Genomic DNA, 22,222 nt, shown 5'->3' on the forward strand with positions numbered 1-22,222 from the left:
GCAGCCAGAAAAAAGATTCTGGGGTTGGGGGACCATATGTAGGGGGGCACCACCCTTACACTGTTCGAAAGAAGCCGCCACTGAATGCCTATTCAAAAGAGAAAAAGAACAGGTGAAAATATGAATTGAGAGTTTTAAAAGTAAGTATACAAAAATGTGCAGTAGGCCTGGCAAAGCAAAGACAGTTCTGATTGTGTAAATGAAGAAATGATTATATTCATAAACCAATATCTGGAACTCTCCTATTCTAATCCATGAGTGGCACAACCTCTTCATTTTCTGAGACGCTATACCTTGTCAAATCCTCATGCAAACCTGCCATCTTATTTATTATTTATTTATCGAATTTATAGAGCGCACTATCACCTTACAGGCATCCTGGCGCTGAAGCTCCAAAAAGAGTGGCAGAAGAGGGAGTGGCAGGATAACAACCAGCTAAACCTTAGGAAACAGCCAGGTTTTCACACGTTTCCTGAAAGGGAGAAGTTCCTCAATTCGTCTGATCTCCAAAGGCAGACTGTTCCAAAGTTTAGCAGCAGCAACTCCAAAAGATCTACCCCCTGTCCTAGCTTTCTTAAATCTAGGTACTCTCACCAGACGTGCCGCTGCTGAGCGAAGCACTCTGGTTGGAGTGTACCAGGCAAATTTAGCTTGCATTGATCTAGGACCAAACCCGTGAAGGGACTTAACAACAAGGCAGAGGGACTTAAATTGTCTTTGCCTAAGAGGGAGCCAGTGGAGTTCAGCCAACGCCGCTGATGCGGACGATCTTCTAGGCCAGCCTAAGACCAGCCTAGCAGCGGCGGACTGGATTCTTTGGAGTCTAGTTTTAACCGGTTGAACTTTTACTGATGTTTCTGGAGGCCAGAAATTATCTGGAAAAGGGCGAGGAATCCGGCTCCCTGCACAGAAAAGCACCTCAGTCTTGCTAGCGTTAAACTGCAAAGAGTTATTTTGTAACCAGCCGGCAGTGTCCCGCAGACAATCATGAAATATCTCCAGCGGGATCGATTCCCACGACAGAATTAATTGGGTGTCATCTGCGTAATTGATTGCATTGATCTTATAAGACTTGATCAGTGCAATCAAGGGTTTTAAGTAAAGGTTGAACAAGATCGGGCTAACTGCCGAACCATGAGGAACCCCTTGTGGCACCGGAGAGAACACAGATTGCAAAGAGGGGGAGGGACACCGCCTGCTGTCTGTCCTGTAAAAAGGAGCGGAACCAGCGCAAGGGCCCGCCTCTCACCCCGGGCTCACTCAATCTTCTCAAGAGGATCTCGTGGTTTACCGTATCAAATGCGGCAGACAGGTCAAGCAGGATCAGGGCTGCTCCCTGTCCCCTGTCTGCACGCCTTTGAAGATCATCCATAGCGGTAATCAGCGCCGTCTCGGTCCCATGGGCCGGGCGAAAGCCAAATTGTACTTACTCCAGAAATTGGTGCTGCTCCAGATGTTTGGAGAGGAGTGAGCTAACCCAGCGTTCAACAATTTTTGCAGGGAGAGGTAGCAAGGAGATTGGTCTATAATTCTTTGAACATTCTGGGTCCAAAGATGGTTTTTTCAGCAGCGGGGATACCATGGCCTGTTTCGAATGCGTGGGAACAACACCACTGGCCAGAGACTGATTGCAAATCCTGCAAAGGGTAGGAAATAGTTCCTCTCCATAGTCTTTCCAGATCTTATGAGAGATCGGGTCCAGGGGTGAGCCAGAAGAAATACCCCGTGCAAGCCTGCCGAAGTCCTCCTCCATAACGGGTGGAAACTCCAAGAGTAAATCAGCAGGCTGCCAACCAAGGCACTCATTCCCACCCTTCACGCCCCTATCGCCTAGACCATGGGAGCTACTGGATTCAGTGGCTGTACTGAGATCGTTAATATTAGCATCAATTTTTTCTTTAAAAAAGTAGCCCAGTTATCGCAAAGTGCCTGCGAGGGGGGTATCGACTTCTTAGAGCAGTCAGGGCTAGTTAAACTGTTCAGAATATTAAAAATGCTCCTAGAGCTATTTGCAAACAGGCCCAATTCTAATCCGAAACACTCCTTATAACTATGCATCTCTATCATCTACAAACATGTATTAAATAAAGGCCAACAAGTTGTCAACTTGCGCAAGTATGCTACATATCTAGCCACAAAACTATGGCCAATAATAGACATTATAATACCTGTGAATTCCAAACCATCAGTAATTGGGCAAACCACCACTGCCAGAAATCTGCAATTCAGGCTTCAAAAGAATGTTCTCTCAAATGTGGCTTATAGATGGTTTTGCAATCTAAAGTACTTACGGCAAGAGAAGGCACAGTAATTGCATCAGTAGGACTCTGATGGGCAATGTTAGAAATGGGATTTCTGGTTGGCTAAGGCTTCCGCCAAAGCCAGGCAGAAACCACCATTCTAGTCAGGGCAAGGGAGTTACACGCCAAAGATAACCCTTGCTCACCCCCTTGGTAGCTTGGCACGAGCAGACAGGCTTATCTCGGAGGCAATGTGTAAAGCATTTGCACACGCACACAGCAATAACCTCCCAGTCACACTACAAAAGGAACTCCACACAAGGTTATATAAAAATAACTTTTGTATTGTAAAAACACATCAGATAGTAGTCACACAATATACATTGTGCCACCTGGCATGGGCAATATTCACAAAGGATTATTTACACGGGACAGGGCCACGTGGGCCACTGTCAGGGTCAACACTTAGCAGAAGTAGCACTTCTAGAACATAGAATAAGTGTAGCAGAAAATAACAATTGTAGAACACAACCAGTAACCACTGGTAAAAGGTAGGTACACACTACGCAATCCTAATCACCTTAGGCATAGATCACGCAGGGACACATAAAGTGACTAGCATAGGCAAAACAACCTTCTAAGCATGAGCACATTTAGAAGTAGGAAACAAGCATAAAGGCAAAGCACATTACGCAGAAATCACATTAGGCCTAACCAGTATAAATACAGTAGGCAATCACCTTGCGCCACATTTAGAGCACATAAATCACATTTAGGGCCTTGCGCCCTATCCACAAAATAGCCCCCCTGGCCAACTGGCCATCACAAGAAGGGGCTCAAATGCCCAGTGTCCAGAATGTCAGGGCGCACTGCCATTGCAGTGCCAGTCAGGGGTGCGCCACCGGCGCAAACCTAAACGTTGCAGCTGCCCACTACTTGCTGGGCAGCTGAGGACAAGACCAGAGTCCAAAAGCACATGTCCCCTAGAAAGAAAAACCTAAATGGTGCACCTGCCCACTACTTTCTGGGCAGCTGGAAATGACAATCTAAGGCATGGGCTCTCACTGGCCCTTAAGACAAAATGTGCCGCTCGTGGGAGCCACCTGGCTCTGGAAAGTAAATAATGCACTTAAACACCGTGGAGCACTCTATCGCTAGATAAAGAACTGCGCACCTGGTGGGGCCTTGCACAGACTCTAAAAATGAACATGTCCCCCAGAACGTGGGAGCGGCCCGCTGCAAGACGGGCCGCACGAGGGACAAAATGCCCATCATGGGTAGCACGGGCCCACGGGGCCTGGGGATCCCCCCTGGGGCCCTCTTCAGCAAAAGGAATGCCCAATCGTTGGAGCCATCGGAGGCTCGGTAAAACGTTGGGGCGGCCCACTGCCATCCGGGGCCGCCCTACATGCCCCCCTGTTACTGTGTCGTGTACTGGCGCCAACACACGCACACATTCACGGTGCCCCCATCCCGTTTCTGCTTGCCAGGCTGCTCTTCTCTGGCGGCTCTTTCGGGCAGGCAGCAGCACGTCTCTGGTGGGCTCCCCTAGGCTCCAGGGAGCCCCGACCCTCCGATGGCGGCCTCGGCCACCAGCTTCACTTCACTCGGGCCCCCACCTGGGACCCGGGACTTTCTTTTCTTCTCGCCGCCACCGCGGGGTTCTCCCCTCTGCCTGGAAGCCCCGCAGCAACACATCGCATCACTTCCTCTTCGGTCCGGGAAACCCCGCCCCCGGCAGACCAAGCCTCTCTCTCCTTCCGGGTCGCGTTAGGCAGCAGCCGGGGGAAGATTACACAACTCTAAAAACTGTATGTACTGTTTTCAGGGGCAGTCGTGAGGCATCATGCTTATCCTGTGACCCCCACAGATAAGAGTTTTACTGTCCAAATTTTGTGATAGATAATACTATGAAGCTGGAAGAGCATAACTTGCCATAGAGAAAAGTGAGTGACACCTGTCTGTTTTCCTTTTCTCTGAAGGGGGTGTGACACGAAATATCTTCTCGGGGCTAAGGAGACCTATCCTGGTGTGCCTTATATTTGAAGTACCACAACAAATATAAGTGCAGAGACCCAAAGTTTTTCTGAAGAGCTTATGGCTTGTGCTGCTGAATGCAGGAATTAACAAACGCCAAGGCTGGCTAGTCTTGATTCAAGTTCATGCTCCCTGCGTCCACCAAGCTAAAACATCTTATCTTTCCATATCACATTCAGAGGGTCTTTTCATCGTTAATTTCTTCCTTTGTCACTGTTTTCCTATGTTAAGCTTCTTTTTTTCTCTCTGCTTTTCTGCATTTCTCTGTTTTGCTCTTAGTCAAATTATGATGATAAAAATGTGTCCCGGTCCCCAAAAATTAGAGCAGCTGTCCACTACATACTACCATCTGCACAAATTAAGGACTGAATTCAGATACGTTTGCCTTTTTGGTGCATTTTCAATATGAAAATCAAACCCACATTTATTTATTTCTTTTCTTTTTCTTTGCTAATAGGGTATTTCTAACCAGACCAGTGTAGGTTTGAGGGGCATAGTCCCAACGAATTGTGCCAACCGTAATTCACATTTGACAACAACGCAAAATGCATCTGACAAACAAATTTGCAATAGAAACATCGATTTGTTTACTGGTGGACTAATTGGCTGTTCTCATGAATATAGGCATAATGTAAAAGCAATTCAGCAACGTTTGGAAACATACTGTAGTGGGACTGAGCCTTGCATTCATACAGTGTTAAGTTAGCATGAGCTCTTTAGAAGTTTAAACGCCATTTTACCTTTTGCTTTCTTTTGCACACCGCACACACATTAGCTATTCTTTAGAGTTAGGCTGAGTGTTTTGCTTCACATGAGAATATCTTATTTTTCTACATTGCTAGACTTGCTTGGTAAACTTAGTCTGAACAGTGAGTTCCGAGGCCTTCAAGGTTACATCAAGACTGTTGCTGTTGTTCGAACTGATCAGCACATGTTCTAGCCATAACATATATGCAGCTGTGGCCAACTCAGATACTGGCGCCTTTAACAATGCACTATGTAGGCATGATTGAACACATTTGGAGAACATTCGTATGCTGAGAGCTTGTGCAGAACTCGATGTGATTCACTCCTGCTAATCTTTGAGGTATGGGGTTGCCTATGCAAGCCTAACAGACCTACTTCAGTTATAAAATAACCTACTAGCAAGGGAGGGTGAAATATAGGTATATGTATTTAACCAGTTCCATTTAGCATTATAACATGCTTTCTCCCTTTGTATTTTTTGGAATAGTAACTATGCTGACAGTCTTATTTCTTATCATATGACTGCTTGTATTAGCTAAGTTGGTACACCTGAGATCACAGCGTTAAAATAAACATTTTTAACTTGCTCGTGTCTCCCTTTACTCCCTGTTCTAGACTGGTATGAGAGTATAACAAAAGAGTGTTCATGTTTCCCACCTTACCTGAGGTATCCTAAGTCGCATATTCTGGGTTGTCTAATCTTTGGTAACTTTGCTATAGGACGAAGAGCTAATGAGACACTGATGCTAGTCTGGCAGGGGATTTTGGGTACTTTGGTGAGTTTTTGGCACACCCTAATTCACTGAGGTCCTGAGTCTCAGTGCACCGTTCTGTGTCTGAGCAGAATCCCTGCAACAATACTATCCAGGTATACATAATGACCCGCATATTAAAAGTTTACTACACAGGCCTTGGTTATCCATCAATCAATCAATCATGGCATTTATAAAGTACACTACTTACCCGTGAGGGTCTCAAGGTGCTGGGAGGTGGGGGATGCTGCTACTGCTCGATAAGCCAGGTCTTGAGGAGTCTTCTGAAGGTCAGCAGGTCTTGGGTCAGCCATAGGTGGATGGGGAGGGTGTTCCAGGTCTTGGCGGTGAGGTGGGTGAACGATCTGCCACCGGAGGTCGCTCTTTGGATACAGGGGACTGTGGCGAGGGCGAGGTCTGCGAGCGGAGCTGGCGTGTAGGGGTGTAGAAGCTGAGTTGTCTGTTGAGGTCCGCTGGTCCGGTGTTGTGGAGTGCCTCGTGTGCGTGGATGAGGAGCTTGAAGGTTATTCTCTTGTTGACGGAGAGCCAGTGCATGTCTCTCAGGTGGGGTGTGAAGTGGCTGTGGCGAGGGATGTCGAGGATCAGCCGTACAGAGGCGTTTTAGATCCGTTGAAGCCGTTTCAGGAGTTTGGCCGAGGTTCCTGCATAGAGGGCGTTTCCGTAGTCCAACCTGCTGTTGACGAGGGCCTGGGGATCCACTTGTAGATCTTGCGGAGCATGTGGAGGGTGTTGAAACAGGAGGAAGAGGTGGCGTTGACCTGCTTAGTCATGAAGAGGGTGGAGTCAAGGATGACCCCAAGGTTGCGTGCGAGGTCTGTGGGTGTTGGAGCTGTTCCCAGTGCGGTCGGCCACCAGGAGTCATCCCAGGCAGAGGGGGCGGATCCGAGGATAAGGACATCCGTCTTGTCTGAGTTCAGCTTCAGCCAGCTGTTCCTCATCCATTCGGCGACGGCCTTCATTCCTTCGAGGAGGTTAGTTTTGGCGGTGTGGAGTCCTTGGTGAGGGAGAGGATCAGCTGGGTGTCATCGGCGTAGGAGATGATGTTGAGGTTGTGCAGTCGGGTGACATGGGCGAGGGGTGACATGTAGATGTTAAACAGCGTTGTGCTGAGGGATGAGCCCTGAGGTACACCGCAGATGATCTTGGTGGCTTTGGAGCAGAAGGGGGGGGAGGCGGACGTTCTGTGTGCTACTGGAGAGGAAGGAGGTGATCCAGTCCAGGGCCTTCCCTTGGATCCTGGCATCATGGAGGCATGTGCTGTGGCAGACCGTGCCGAAGGTGGCTGACAGGTCCAGGAGGATGAGGGCCACAGTCTCTCCGTTGTCTAGCAGGGTCGTGATGTCATCGGTGGCAGCAATGGGGGCAGTTTCCGTACTGTGGTTGCTGCAGAATCCGGACTGGGATGTGTCCAGGATGCTGTTTTCCTCGAGGTAGCGGGTCAGTTGTTGTTGACGGTCTTCTCGAGGACCTTTGCCAGGAACGGGAGCAGGTATATGGGCCAGAAGTTCTTGAGATCATTGGGGTCTGCCTTGGGTTTCTTGAGTAAGGCTTTGATCTTGGGGTGCTTCCAGCTCTCCGGGAAGGTTGTTGTCTCAAAGGAAATGTTCATGGCCTTCTGGAGATGGGGTGCGATGGCGGTGCTGGCTTTGTTGAAGATGTGGTACGGGCATGGGTCTAATGGAGAACCGGAATGGACAGTGTTCATGATCTTGATGGTGTCGTCATCGTTTATGTTGGCCCTGGAGAGCGGGCGGTTGGTGCGGATGGTGGTTATGGGGGCGGAGGTCTCAGTGGTTGTCGGGGCGGTCGTGAAGCTGTCATGGATGTCTGCGATCTTGCGATGGAAGTAGGTGGCCAGAGAGTCACACAGGTCTTGCGAAGGTGGGATGTCGTTGGTGTTGGAGCTGGGGTTGGAGAGTTCCTTCACGATGTTGAAGAGCTCTTTGCTGTTGTGTGCGTTGTTGTCTAGGCGGTCTTTAAAGGAGGCCCTTTTGGCAGATTTGATGAGGTGATGGTGTCGGCGGGTGGTGTCCTTGTGGGCTGTGTAGCTGTCCAGTGTTCGTTCACCGTGCCAGTTCTTCTCTAGCTTTCGGCAGGTTTGCTTGGAGGCCTGGAGGTCTTCTGGGAACCAGCTGGCTTTCTTGCTGGTTTGGCTGTTGGGGGGTTTCTTGAGCGGGTGAGGGAGTTGCCCCAGCCGTCGATCCACTGTCTGAGGTTGTGGGCGGCGGAGTTGGGGTCACTGGGGTCGGCGGGTGGGCTCTGGGTGAGGGTTGTGGTTAGCTGTTCTTCAGTGACTTTGCTCCAGCAGCGGCGAGGCATCGGTTGGGTGAGGTGGTGCATGGTGGGTTTCCGAAAGGTGAAGTGGATGCAGCGATGGTCGTTCCAGTGGAGTTCGGTGGAGTGGTTGAAGGCGACGTGTGGACGATGGCGATTCCTCCTCCTACTCCGTTGATGCAGTCCCTGCCGATGATCTTGTAGCCTTTCGGGATGGCTTTGGCAATGTCGGGTGCCAATGAGGGGTTCAGCCAGGTCCCCGTCAGGAAGGCGACGTCTGGGGAGGTTGAGTCGAGTAGGTCCCAGAGTTCAATGGTATGTTTGCGGGCGGAGCTGGTGTTGAGTAGATTGCATCTGAGGTGGTTGGGTTCCTTCCTGGTCGGTGGGTTGGCAGGCCGGATGCTGGTGAAGCTGCAGTTCCGGCAGGAGAAGGGTCATTGGGTGCACTTCGGGGCGCCAGGAAGCAGGTGTGTGGCATTGTAGTGGTGTCGGGCGTCATGGTGTCCTTGGGAGCCAGGGTTTCTGGCGCTGGGTGCGGTCTAGGCACGGATGAGCGCAAATGGGCTTGCCTTTGGAGCGCCTTTGGGCGCGCAGTGGGTGCCATATAAGGCGAGGTGGGAGGGAGGATCAGCTGGGAGGCTGGAGCAGGCGGCGAATGGGCAAGCGTGCCGCAGTGGGGCAGCAGCGGGAAAGGGGTACAGAAGGCAAAAGGGGAATGAAGCAAAAGGCAAAATAATACAGAAATCAAGAAGGGCAAGAAAAAAGAAAAATAGTTTAACCCAACCAGAAAAATACAGTGAGCAGAGGCAACAAGAACAGGCGCAGGGAAAAGCAGAAGGGCGGAGGAGGAGCGGCGAACTTACAGAGCGGCAGCAGCGGGCAACAGAGGCAAGGGCACACGGGTGGTGCTGTGCGGCGTGGGGAGTGGCCTAACCTGCAAGCAGGGTCAAGGGTCGCTCCTTTCACCGAGCAGCGGCCGCCATATAAGGGGAGGTGGGAGGGAGGAGCAGCTGGGAGGCGGGAGTGGGGCGGCAAATGGGCGAGCAGGGGGGCAGGCCGCAGGGGAGCAGCGGCAGGAACGGGATACAGAAGGCAAAAGGGGAATGAAGCAAAAGGCAAAATAATACAGAAATGGAGAAAGGCAAGAAAAAAGAAAATTACAGTTCAACACAACCAGAAAAATACAGTTAGCAGAGGCACCAATAACAGGCGCAGCAAAAGCGGAAGGGCAGAGGAGGAGTGGCAAACTTACAGAGCGGCAGTAGCGGGCAACAGAGGCATGGACACACGGGTGGTGCTGTGCGGTGTGGGGAGCGGCCTAACCTGCAAGCAGGGTCAAGGGTTATGACTTGGACGGTATAGTGGGGGCAATAAATGTGTATACACTTTACTGTTACTGTGTGCTAAATCCACCCTGTCACATCAAAATTAAATTGGATGAAATGGGGAACTGCCATTTGCAACTACGTTTCCAGGTATAAAACCAAAAGGAATTCTCAAATACATGAGGTTTAGCACATTCATTTAGCAGGTGGTAAATTTATGCAAGGACTTTAGGGTAGGGTAAGGGTGATTGACAAGGTGGTAAGTAGGGGTGGGAAGGAGAAGGTCATTTCTGGCATGTGTATCATTGTGTACCCCACTGTGAGAAAACAAGTATTGGCAAAGCCAGCAGATTTTGCCTATATAAGAGGTATTGGCTTTGGCAATGTGTTTTTTGCCGTGTTCTACACCAGTGTGGCTGCTGTTCAGCATGGTTAAAGTTAGTGGCGTGGAGTGTCCTAGAGTGAAGTGGGGAGACTAGAGTGTTGTATATACTGGATTTGTTGGAGTAGATGGTCGTAGAGTGGGGTAGGTGGAGTAGAGAGTCCTAGAGTTAAGTAGAGGGGAGTAGAGTTCAGTGGTTAAGTGGCAGAGAGTGCTGTAGGGTACAGGGTCATAGAATGCAGTCTCGTGAAGTGGCGTAGCATAAAGTGCATTGGAGTGGGTGGTATGAGGTGCAGTGGATTGATATAGTCATGTAGATTGGATTGGAGTAGATTGGGGTGGATGGGATTGGTGTAGAGTGGGTTGGATTGAGTGGAGTGGGGTGGATTAGAGTGGGTGGACTGGATGGGGTGGCTTGGGATGGAATAAAATCGGATGAAGTGAACTGGCTTGGGATGGATTGGAGGGGGTGTATGAGATTGGTTTAGGGTGGTGTGGATTGGATTGGGGTGGTGAGTGAGGTCAATGAGAGTGGAGTGAAGGGGATTGGACTAGACTGGAGAGGGTGGATTGGAGTGGAGTGGATTGGATGGGGTGGGGTGGATTGAATTGGAGTGGGGTGGGGTGGATCACAGTTTGGTTGGCTGGATGGATTTGATTGAGTAGGATGTACTAAACTGGGGTGGGGGATTGGATTGGGGTAGAGTGAGTTAGATTGAAGAAGAGTGGAGTGGACTGGGCGGCAGTGCAGTGGGGTAGATTGGAGTGAGATGGACTGGGTGGGGTGGATTAGACTGGAGTAGGGTGAATTGAACTGTGGTGGGCGGGGTTGAGGGGAATTGCATTGGGATGGACTGGAGTGAAATGGGATGGATTGGTATTGGGTGGATTGGAATGGATTGGGGTGAATTGGACTGAAGTAGGGGACTCGAGTGGGGTGGCCTGGAGAAGCGTGGAATGGAGTACGGTGGATTGGAGTGGGGTGAATTGGAGTGGGGGAATTGGATTGGTGATTGTGTGAGGTGGAGTGGACTGAAGCGAGGTGGATTGGATTGGAGTGGGGTGGATTGGATTGGGGTGAGGTGCATCGGATTGACGTACGGTGGATTGGACTGGGGCAGATTGAAGTGGGATCGATTGTTTTGGATTGGAGTGTGGCATATTATTCTGGATTGGAGTGGGCAGATTGTTTTGGATTGGAGTGGGACTGATTGGAGAGGGCAGATTGGAGTGGGCAGATTTTTGTATTGAAGTGGGGCTGATTAGAGTGGTGCACATTGTTTTGGACTTGAGTGGGGTATATTGGAGTGGGGCACATTGCTATGGATTGAAGTGGGGCAGACTTGAGTGTGGACAATTCAAGTGGGAAAGACTGTTTTGGATTGGAGTGTGGCAGATTGTTATGGAATGGATTGGAGTGGGACAAATTGTTTTTGATTCGAGTGGAGCAGAATGGAGTGGGCAGATTGTTTTAGATTGGAGTGGGGCAGATTGGAGTGGGGCAGATCAAAGTGGTGCAAATTGGAGGGGGCAGATTGTTTTGAATTGGAGTGGGGTGGATTGGAGTGGGGCTGATTGGAGAGGGGCAGAATTGGAATGGGCATATTGTTTTGGATTCAAGTGGGGCAGATTGGAGCGTGAAAGATTGGAGTGGGGTAGATTGTTTTGGACTGGAGTGGGGCAGATTGGAGTGTAGTGGGTTGGGCGGATTGTAGTGTAGTGAATTGGAGTGGATTGGATTGGGGTGAGTGGTTTGCATTAGAGTGAGGTAGATTGGATTGGTCTGGGGTCCTATTCTCCGAGAGTTGCATTGGTTACCAATTGGAAAAAGAGTACAGTTTAAAGCTCTCTGCTTCATGTTTAAATCTAACGCAGGACTTGGCCCAAAATACTTACAAGTTCTGTTTTCCCCTTATCTACCCTCCCGGAAATTAAGATCTGCCAGTCAGGACCTACACCGTGTGCCCAGAATCCACCGGGCTCGATCTGGTGGATGTTTTTTGCTTATCTGTGGTCGAAACTGTGGAACAAACTGCCTTAGTATATAAGAAACTGCACTTCTTTAATGCAATTTTGCAAACTTTTAAAAACATGGCTCTTCTAAGTATAGTTTCTTCAGGATCTCCTTGCTGATGCTTAGCGCCGGGAAACGCGATGGGTAGCCATGCGCTCTACAAATGGCAATTAATGATAATTATTAAATTGGTCTGAGGTGGATTGGATTGAGCGTGGTGAATTGATATGGGGTGGATTGGGGGGTACTGCACGATTGTGTGTTAAAGCATTATTTCAGAAATTACACATAAGAAAGAACCAATGTTGCATTGCAATAAAATAATCCTCATGTTTTGAGTACAGCCTCCTAGAGCAAAAACAAAAGAAAACATGAGTGCAAAATGAAAAAAGAAGTCTTCCAGGGCCGGACTGGGAACAAACACCGGCCCTGACAAAGTGCTCGGCCGGCCCCCTCTACCTCCCCACCCCGGGGATTGGGGGTGCGGCCAAGCTCTTTGCCAGGGACAGTTTTTGGCCGATTTTGTTACAGGGCCGATTTTGCAGCTATGCTGCAAAAAGGTCCCTGTAACAAAAATGGCCCCAGGGGCCCAAAACCGACACCCATCCGTGCAGCGCACCGGGGGTTTGCCCGGTGCCCGCTACGGCCAGTCCATCCCTGAAGTCTTCCCAAAATAAAAAAAAGTTAACTATAGAAAATAAATCTTTCCAATTTTGTCCTGCTGGGCATGTTTTTTCCAGTCACATGCCTCCTGTTTGCAGGGCACTAAAAGTTAAACAGAACAAAATAGTACCTCCATCATGCCGGGAACAGAAAATGCGCACTGATTAAGTTTAATCGATCAGTGCTTGGTCCCTGCTCCACAGAGAGGTACGGAATTTATGTTAAGCCTTCCTTGACAAATTATGAGATTGTAAAAAAGAGTGCCACACAATCCCAAAAATGTAAAGCAACAGGCAGGCTCCAAGCCCTTTTTTTGTTAAAAACAGTGTCTTGGAAGCGAGATGCATGCGCTAGCGCAACATCTCGCCGGCTTGACCCTAAAAGCAGGGAATGAGTCTTGACTGCTGCCGCAGCCAACGCCTCGTGCAATTTTCCCTAAATGGAACTACCAGCAGTGAAAAGACAATTCTGGTTCTCCCAGACCAGGTCACCATTTTCACGACCGACACCATTGACAGGCCGTCACTATGGAAGCTGTGTGTGAAACCAAGGGTTGCACAACTGTAGACATAATATTACAAATAGGTATGTTTCCACTGACGCATTTATTTCCCCTTTGTAAGTTGTACCTCAAAAATAAGTAAATTAGCTTTGGGTGTACAAAACGTGCACAAGCACAACATGATCTATGTTGTATTAAGGTAGGAGGAGGGGGGTGGAAGGAGAACGTTACCAACCTGAACACCATGGGAATGCACAGTACAAAAACACAAATTAGCGAAGTACACAATCTTTTTACAAAAAGCAGCAAATAATTTGTCCCTTTTCTCTCTTCGTAAAAAAGTCATCATTTTAAGCAAGCTAGATTTCGGTGCTGTACCAAATGGATGTGTTCTTGCTTTTCATTTATGTATTTATTCTGCTTTACCAAACATAGGATGCTTGTGGGTAATTTATCCATTCACTTTTCACTAACCATTTACATGCATAATTCGATTTGCTCGTCATTCTTTTGAATGTTTTATCGTTTGTGCCTTGACACTTATTTGTAATAGCCATTGCAAATGTATTCTTCTTTGAACAATTTGAATAAGTATGGATATTTTGTACCATGCTGCTCAGTCTGAAAGAGGATACTACGTCAAATAGTCCTGGCTGCGAATAAAAGCAAAACAGGCAAACGAGAGAGAGAGCGCGGGGAAGCTTCAAGGCTAATCCCACTACATTGTAAATCACTATGACTAGCATCCATCCTAACTCTCACATTTGTCCTTGTGACTGTGATTTGGACTGGTTTCAAGTTTTAGGCAGCAGATAAATCGAAGAGATATTAAAATAAAACCACACACACGGCATTAAAAGAGGACTTCAGTAACTCCAGGTTGTTGACTCAATGCTGCCTTACTATTAATGAATTCAGGAGGTGTGTAATATGCCTGAATGTAGAGTCCTGTAGACTTCTGTTAGTAATGTCACAGTATCTTTCTCTCCATTAACATCACGTAGTTCCTTCCCTCCAATCTTTTGTTCGCAGTAACTAGACAGGCTATAGTCACTGCGAAATGCGTAATACAAACCCCACACATTTATAGCATTGTCACAGAAGTCAAAATAGTAAATACAGACCTAAATGATGGTTCAAATTCGTTCAAATCAATGTGTTGTTAACTTTTGTCCTATATTTGAAGCCAGGCGAAAGGCCACATTGGTATGAAGAGCCAGTCACTATGAAAATGTGACTACCTGTGTGTATTTGAGCAAGAACAAACTTCCCTTAATACTAATCAAAACAGCAAAATATATTGGAAGACTTCACACTGCTATTGTGCTATGTCTAAGCACTATAGACCAGATTTACAGTTGCCCAATGTAATAGTACTCAATATAACAACTTCATAAGAATGGAAGGCTGAACTGACTTTACAATGATTCTGTTGTGAGTTGAAGACCATGATATTTAATTGTTATATTTTTTTATATTCACCCATTTACTTGCAGTATATTTGCCATGTACCTGCTGTCAAATTTGTTCTTTCCTATTTGTATGTTAATTTATTTTTGTTTATAGAAGATTAACACTGTAGGGATTCAATGGAAACATTAGAAAAAAAGTCACTTTATAAATGCATAATGTGAGAATCTTACATTTCCAAATAGAGGCTTCCCAGTTCCCTGGCTCATGTTGAACATGATATGACCGTATGAAGGTCGGACTCACAGTGCTAACCGAAACATCAAACTCTTCCACTTCCGCTCGGAGACAGTCAAAAAATCCCTGTGCGGCATGCTTTGATGCAGCATCTGAAAGTAGAAAGAAAAAATAAGCCTCACTCTATATGAACTGAATTTTCTAACAGTTGCTAACTCAAGGTATATACTTTCAAACTCAGAAGGATTTTATGAGAATACATTTAACCTGTGAAATTTGATTTACAGAAAAATGTTGCAGTGGAGGAATTTGTCCACTGAGCAATCCGACAATGCACCTATTAACACATGTTCAGCTGCAATTGAAATATTCTCCTGATCAAAGATTGTATAAGCTCTGTCACTCCTAATTGTACCTTTTACATGCTCTTTACCCTTGTACGTTCCCTTCTACTTCTTCTTTGCATTGATCATCTGGTAAATGTGACATTCACTTTCCCAATGGTCCACCTGAAACATATACATTCACTTCTATGTCCTCTGCATGCTATGTGGACAACTGGTTCCTTGCATATTACCATCTTTCTTCTCTTTCTTATTTTTATATATGAGAAGAAACTGTGTGGATTTAGTAAAGAGCATCAATGATTCAAGTGCAATAAGTGTGGCAGTACAGAATAGCTAGGAGGCAAAGAATATAGCACTTAACGGAGGAAAACAGGAATATGTTATCAGGGAAGAGATCTAAAGAAGGCCCTCAAAGAATACATTAGGTGGAGGATGGATTAATGATGAATGAATAATAGTTCCTTGGCCTTCTTGCAAATAAGCTAAAATGCTATGCGACAGGGCATTTTCAAGATGATGTAAGTCCACACTGACTTGCGGTCTGATGGCTGAGGGTGTGTGAGGGATTGTTATAGGGAATTCACCAGTGGCCGCCCACATCTAGCACTAAAATCCATTTGAAGCAAACACTGTGCCCAGAACAAACCTAGAGACAGATAGGACAAAAGCAGGATCCTGGAGCAATCAGACAGGATATATCCAAGATTCCTCTTGACATCCTGGTCTGTCCTTTCAAGTGTACCCTGAGTATTACATGTGGTTCAACAAAGCTGTCAAGCAGGATTCAACAGTGTGGTATCAAAATAATGCCCACAGCCCCTACTCTGAATATTCTGTGAAGTTCAGAGAGATCATCTCTGCCCATTCAGATTGGGAGCGGGGAGAGGTTTATGCTAATTAGCCTTCTGACAATTTAGGCAGGTAAAGGATAACTTTCTAAGAGTTACCTTTTCCCTGTTTTTTTTTTTAAAACATCCAACTTCACTATTGAATTTGCTGCGTTCGTTGGCCTTTATCTGTTTGTTTCTTTTTGTCTAATTACACTGTGGCAGTGTTATTTTCCATTGTTTTTGCATAGTCTCTACCTTTGCCCTTGTCTATCACTGTTGATACACCCATATCTCATTAGCCAATAACTGCAACACTATATTTATAAGTCTCTTACTGTGACTTTGTTTTAACCTTGTTTTATTTAGCCCCTATTAGCCGCTCTCTTTTTGTTCTGTGCCACCGCCGCTTCTTTTCCTGCTGTTGTCACCGATCCTTCCCTCCAGTTTCCCACCTCCCTGCGCCCCCCAGAACCTTCTTAATGAAGGGCACAGAGCGACTCCATTGAGCAGATTCTTGTGCCAGCTCCTCCCACAGGTGCATTCGCTCGCCTTCATCTGTTTGTTCTTTTTTGCTCATATATACTTTGGTAGTGTTATCTGCCATTTTTTCCACATAGCCTCTACTATTGCCTTTGTCTATTACTGTTGTTTCACTGTACATCATTAGCCAATAAATGTAACACTGAATTTATAAGCCTCTTATAGTAATTCTGTTTTTAACATTGTTTTATTTAGCCCCAAATAGCTGTTCTCTTGTTGTTCTCCCCCACCGCTGCTCATTTTCCTGCCAGTTTCGCTGCTCCTTCCCTCCCGCTTCCTGCTTCCCACCTCCCAGTACCCCTGAGGGCCCATTGCCATTTGCGACTGCATTAGTAAATTGCGAGTGTTTTGTGTCAGCAATTGTGGTCGAAAAACATTCATACACAGGGCTGCGAGTCGCAATTAGGAAGGGACGCCCTTGGAACGCTGCTTCCTAATTGCGAGTTGCTAAACACTATTTTGTGAGTCGCAATATTTTGCGACTCGCAAAATAGTCTTAGTATATGGCCCACAGGGATGTTGCATGTTCAAACGGGTCGCAAACCCGTTTGCGCATGCAAAATCCTGGCGTACATCTGGCCCTAAGTCCTCAAGGTTGCACAACAAAGGACTCCCTTCCATTAAGAATCTTTCTGGGTTCCATCGCATGGCTCTTCTAGTATTGAGAGGAAAAGCTCAGGAAAATATTGTGTATAAGAAACAGCTATAAGATTGATTTTGTTCCTAAAACACAAAGGGTCATGATCATTCTTTAGGCGCTGGACTACCTTCATATCTACTGCAAGGCCCCATAGTTCAATACTAAATCATTTGTAGTCAATCCAGCTCAGTCTTTTGGTTCTCAAGTAAGTTGCCACTGCTGGACTACCTGTGATGGTTCAACCATAGAGAAATCTGGGATGGCAATTAGAAATCAGATTTCCATACTGTTAGAAATGGGATTTCTGGTTGTGTGGTGTGACTGCCAACAACAAATGCAGCACGCAAATGACCCTGAGGGCGGTGGGACACACACGATCCAATTTGGCGGGGCAACCACCCTCGGCCACCCCGCTTACACAAACATGGTAGGCAACCACCCCGGTGTCGGTAATGCAGGAAATGAAACAGGGCTCCTCACCGGGGTCTCCTCGGTCTCTTGCTGGTGAGCAGACCCTCCCTCGACTGCACAAGGAGCCACCGAGCCTCTGGTCCGATCTCACTGCGAGCCCTGCCCACAAACAGGCTCAGACAGCACGCAGGGATCCGTCCTGCCTCATGGGAGCCTTGCCCACAACCAGGCGTCCTCTGCCTGACTCCCGGTTTTGCTTTGTGGCTATTCTTGCCGCGTTCAAAGTCAGAGCCCCCTTATCGGGCTCTGCAGACAAAAGGTGAAGCGCCACAACACGCTACTGGTGTGTGGACACAGCATTGTTCCCACACCTAAGGGAAGCACTCCCCGTGCTTGGCAAATGAATGCCTCCTTATGCGCTCTAACCCATAAAAAAACAGAGCGCTCCGCCTGTCTCCAGCAGGGAGACCCAGAGAGGGTACCCAAAGTGCTCCCAAACACAGAGCAGTCCCCAGGAGCTCAAAAGTGGCACAGGCAGGACAGCACGCAGGGCCCCTTTGTAGTGGGCACTTTACATCAGCTACCTAGCAGGCATCAGGTAGTTTCCAGCGGCGGTTCCTCTTGGCACACAGCAATCTACACTGTGTCTTCTCGTTCCAAGAAAGCTCCAGTAAGGTAAAAAAATATAGGATCACAGTCCAAATATTTATAGTCCACAAAGTCTTTGTCCTCTGCTGGCACAGGCTCTGAACCCACTCAAAACCAGTTCTGGGGGGCACTTAAAAATATCTTTACAGTGCACAACACTCCCCCTGTAAGGGTAAGCCCGGGTCCCGGACACACCACAGGGGGGCGGAGCCATCATTGTGGAAGGCAGGCACAGCCCTATTCAAGCGCAGGTGCTACTCCTCCCACCACTTCAAATACAGACCAGGCCTATTCAGCCTAGTGCAGACTCATCCAGACTCTCTGGAGCCACTGCACCTCCCTAGCCCCTGTCACTCCAAGGCCACACAGTCGATACACAACAGGCAGGCACAAAGACACATAGCACACAGAAATGCCTACTTCTAAAAGTGGCAATTCTAAAATACTGATGATAAAACCGCGAACACCAATGCACAGCATTTATCACCACTATTCCAAGCTTATCAAACTTTATCACGCTACTCCTATCATGTCAGGTATTACAACTGAAGTACATATCAGAAAATTCCCAATGCATCCCTATGAGAGGGCAGCCTTACAGCAGTGATAAACATAATACGCTATTTGTCACTACCAGGACATGCCACAGAGTTGGGTGTGATTTCTGGCTGTTCTGCTGAGGAATCATATATATATACTCATAATATGTATTTGATCTATGTTATCCATAATAAGTTTTGGAATGGCAGGTGTGGAGAACTCCACCTCACTTCTAGCCTCACTCTATTGATTTCTATGTGAGGTATTGTGATATAAGTTTTTTTTAAAACCATTAACAAAACAAAAGTAAAGAAGGAAGCAGTTTATTATACATTGTCGCATATTTCTATTTCCATATTCGGACAACCTCGCTAACAACAAATCAGAGCAGTAATAATAGTATAATAAGCTATGCATGTGAATCCCCGATATTATTTAGGAGTATTAATTATGCACTTTTTATCCCTCATGTAGCTCAATATGACTGGACAAATTTAAAGGAAACTGTCTTGATAGCACCGCATTGAGGGTTTACTTCTGCCCCTCTGCAATGTATCGTAGAGTTATGTGTATTAAAATCCGTACATCTTTCCCTTTGTCGTCTAGACAAGATCTGCTGCGGTTCCCGTGACGCTTGATCCATACATTGTTAAATCGGCAGTTAAGTATTTTACATTTGTTGAGAATAGAGAAAACTGCACCCGTGTGTGTCTTGACAAGAATTGTTACGAGTGTATGATATTTGGTCTTAATGCTTTGAAAGTAGCCATCTGTTGACGTCAGGGTGAATCGGCGGGTTTTCTCTTTGTTGAAGTTGTGGACTATTTTGAAACCGCTGTTTAAATATAGAAAATGAATGGTAACATTCGCTGAGGTTCGGTTTGCAGGATCCACAAACTGAAATTGTGTCTGCATAAAGAACAACTAATGGGCATTTTCTTTTCTAAGAATAAAGACAAATATACAAATGTTTAGAGAGTAAGTGAATGAAATTAATCAGCTGATATGGAAACACTATGACAGATGGGATTCGAGGTGTGGTGTTTGTTGCACATTATCACGGTATTTTGAATAAGTTGACTTTCCCCTAATGTTTGGTGTTCATGTAATGATAGCAAAGATACAGGAATAACATTGAATTTCACTAGGTACAGTGCCATGGATAGGATCCACATATCCATCACACATGATGGGTTGGTGGGCAAGGATATGGGAAGTTGGTGTTTGTTCCTGAACAGTTAAAAAATATAGTAATATATTAGGAAGGCATTTCTACTCTGATTAGTTGTTGGTGAGGGTGTTCGAAAATGGAAATAGAAATATGGGACAATGTATAATAAACCGATTCCTTCTTTACTTGTGTTTTGTTAATGGTTTTAAAAATAATAAAGTTTTTATATAAAAAATGAATAATATCAAAACATTTGAAAAAGAATCATGAAAGAAATGAGGCAATCTTTAAATAATGAATTGTGAAATGTGTACCACAACTTTACCAGTTTGTTTCATATGGCACACGTCTATAGGAATTAAATGTAAATGATATTGTAAGAATGAGCAAGTAATCTAAGTTATGTTTGTATCTGTTTGCAGCCCTGAAGAAACCCAGAACTGGGTGAAATGTGTTGGCTGCACGGAAACTACTTTCCTCAAGTAGAAGATTTGTAAAAACTATGGAAATTACCTCTTGATTCATCTATTTGTGATCAAATAGCATTTTGTGTTATTTAAGTTCCTGTTCGAAGTTGCCTCTGCAGTGTTTTAAAAAAACCTTGTATTATTCATGGTTTAAATTGGTGGCTAACCATTTGAGGTGGGCAACAATTGATTCTTGTACTAAAACAAATATATATCCAGGTGGTAGTACGGCAAACGGGCCTACTAGCCGCCATTACCTCGTCAGGTATTGTAAGAGGAACAAGGGTTAACATATGTTATGTCACACAAATGTATTAATCTCAGTGCTGAATTGCACATACGTGCTCCAATAGGCTAGCCCTGTTAAGGGGTGCAGAGCTTAATACATCAGGAAATATATCTGTGCCAAAATATGATGTTGATACCAAAGTTGATCAAGAGGAATAAGGTATGGTATCCTTATAATATTATGCCTCCCGTGTAGTATCTAAATCTAGATCTAAAAGATTCAAGTCGATTTAGTAAATGTACGGTGATCAGTGGTCAGGAGTGCCTCTTTAGGGTACTACGATGGGTTAAATCAATCAATCAGGCATTTATAAAGCACGCTACATACCCGTGAGGGTCTCAAGGCGCTGGGGGGGGGGGGGGGCTGCTACTGATCGAAGAGCCAGGTCTTGAGAAGTCTTCTAAAGGCCATCAGGTCCTGGGTCTGTCGTAAGCTGGCGGGGAGATCGTTCCAGGTCTTGGCGGCGAGGTAGGAGAAGGATCTGCCTCCGGCGGTGGTTTTCCGGATACGGGGAACTGTGGCGAGGGCGAGGGTGGCAGAGCAGAGGTTGCGGGTGGGGGTGTGGAAGCTGAGTCGGTTGTTGAGGTATGATGGACCGGTGTTGTGTAGCACTTTGTGTGCGTGGATGAGGAGTTTGAAGGTGATCCTCTTGTTGACTGGGAGCCAGTGCAGGCCTCTCAGGAGGGGTGCGATGTGGCTGCGTCGGGGGACGTCGAGGATCAGTCATGCTGAGGCGTTCTGGATTCGTTGGAGCCGTCTCAGGAGCTTGGCTGTTGTTCCTGAGTAGAGGGCGTTTCAGTAGTCAAGTCTGTTGGTGATGAGGGCCTGGGTTTTTCTCGTGTCGGGAGGGATCCACTTGAAAATCCTGCTGAGCATTCGGAGGGTGTTGTAGCAGGACGTGGAGATGGCGTTGACTTGCTTGGTCATGGAGAGGGAGGAGTTGAGGATGAAACCCAGGTTGCGTGCGTGGTCGGTGGGTTCCGGGGGTGTGCCTAGCGATATGGGCCACCAGGAGTCATCCCAGGCTGATGGGGTGGGTCCGAGGATGAGGACCTCCGTTTTGTCTGAATTCAGCTTCAGTCTGCTGTCCTTCATCCAGTCGGCGACGGCCTTCATTCCTCTGTGGAGGTTGGCTTTGGCGGTGTTGGGGTCTTCGGTGAGGGATATGATCAGCTGGGTGTCCTCGGTGTATGAGATGATGTTGAGGCTGTGTTGTCGTGCGATGTGGGTGAGTGGAGCCATGTAGATATTGAACAGTGTCCGGCTGAGGGAGGCCCGTGTTTCTGCCAGCTTGACTGTATTTGTGGCTGCTTGTCCATTTATAATGTTTCTTACTGAACTTCTTTGGGACACTTCCTGTCCCTACATTGCTGCAAGGTTTTCTTGATCTCTTAAAGGCTCGTTTGAGTCTCCTTTCGCTTTTGACTTTCATTTTAGAATTGGGCTCAGTTTCAACCAAAAATTGAGAGTATACCATGTTTGAAGAGCCACCATTGCCTCTTGGTCAAAATAAAGGGTACACCTGCTGGGGCCCTTTACAGTTCTCAGATGGTTTTTAAAATAGTTCAGTTAGGCAAAACATTTGGTTGTCCACTGCTGCCTAAGGATTGGACCTAATTTGCTTTCTTTCACATTTGCTCCACCCTTTTCGGTCTTCTTCTTCACATGAGAGGGCACACTACTTTGGCATTCCTTGCTATTTATCATGCATTTTGTGCTCAATCCTTTTCTTCTT

At 46.7% G+C, this 22,222-nt stretch overlaps 1 protein-coding gene across 1 annotated transcript in view; it reads right to left on the bottom strand.

The window, feature by feature from the left end:
- The window catches only part of DHRS7C (dehydrogenase/reductase 7C), a 396,376-nt gene that overhangs the window by 127,363 nt on the left and 246,791 nt on the right, over positions 1 to 22,222 (bottom strand). Inside the window, exon 6 of the mRNA XM_078654773.1 lies at positions 14,601 to 14,756. Within this exon, the coding sequence (XP_078510899.1) occupies positions 14,601 to 14,756 (156 nt within the window). The remainder of the gene's footprint in view (positions 1 to 14,600; positions 14,757 to 22,222) is intronic.

Source organism: Lissotriton helveticus, chromosome 7, assembly GCF_964261635.1.
Source record: "Lissotriton helveticus chromosome 7, aLisHel1.1, whole genome shotgun sequence".
Lineage (NCBI taxonomy): Eukaryota > Metazoa > Chordata > Amphibia > Caudata > Salamandridae > Lissotriton > Lissotriton helveticus.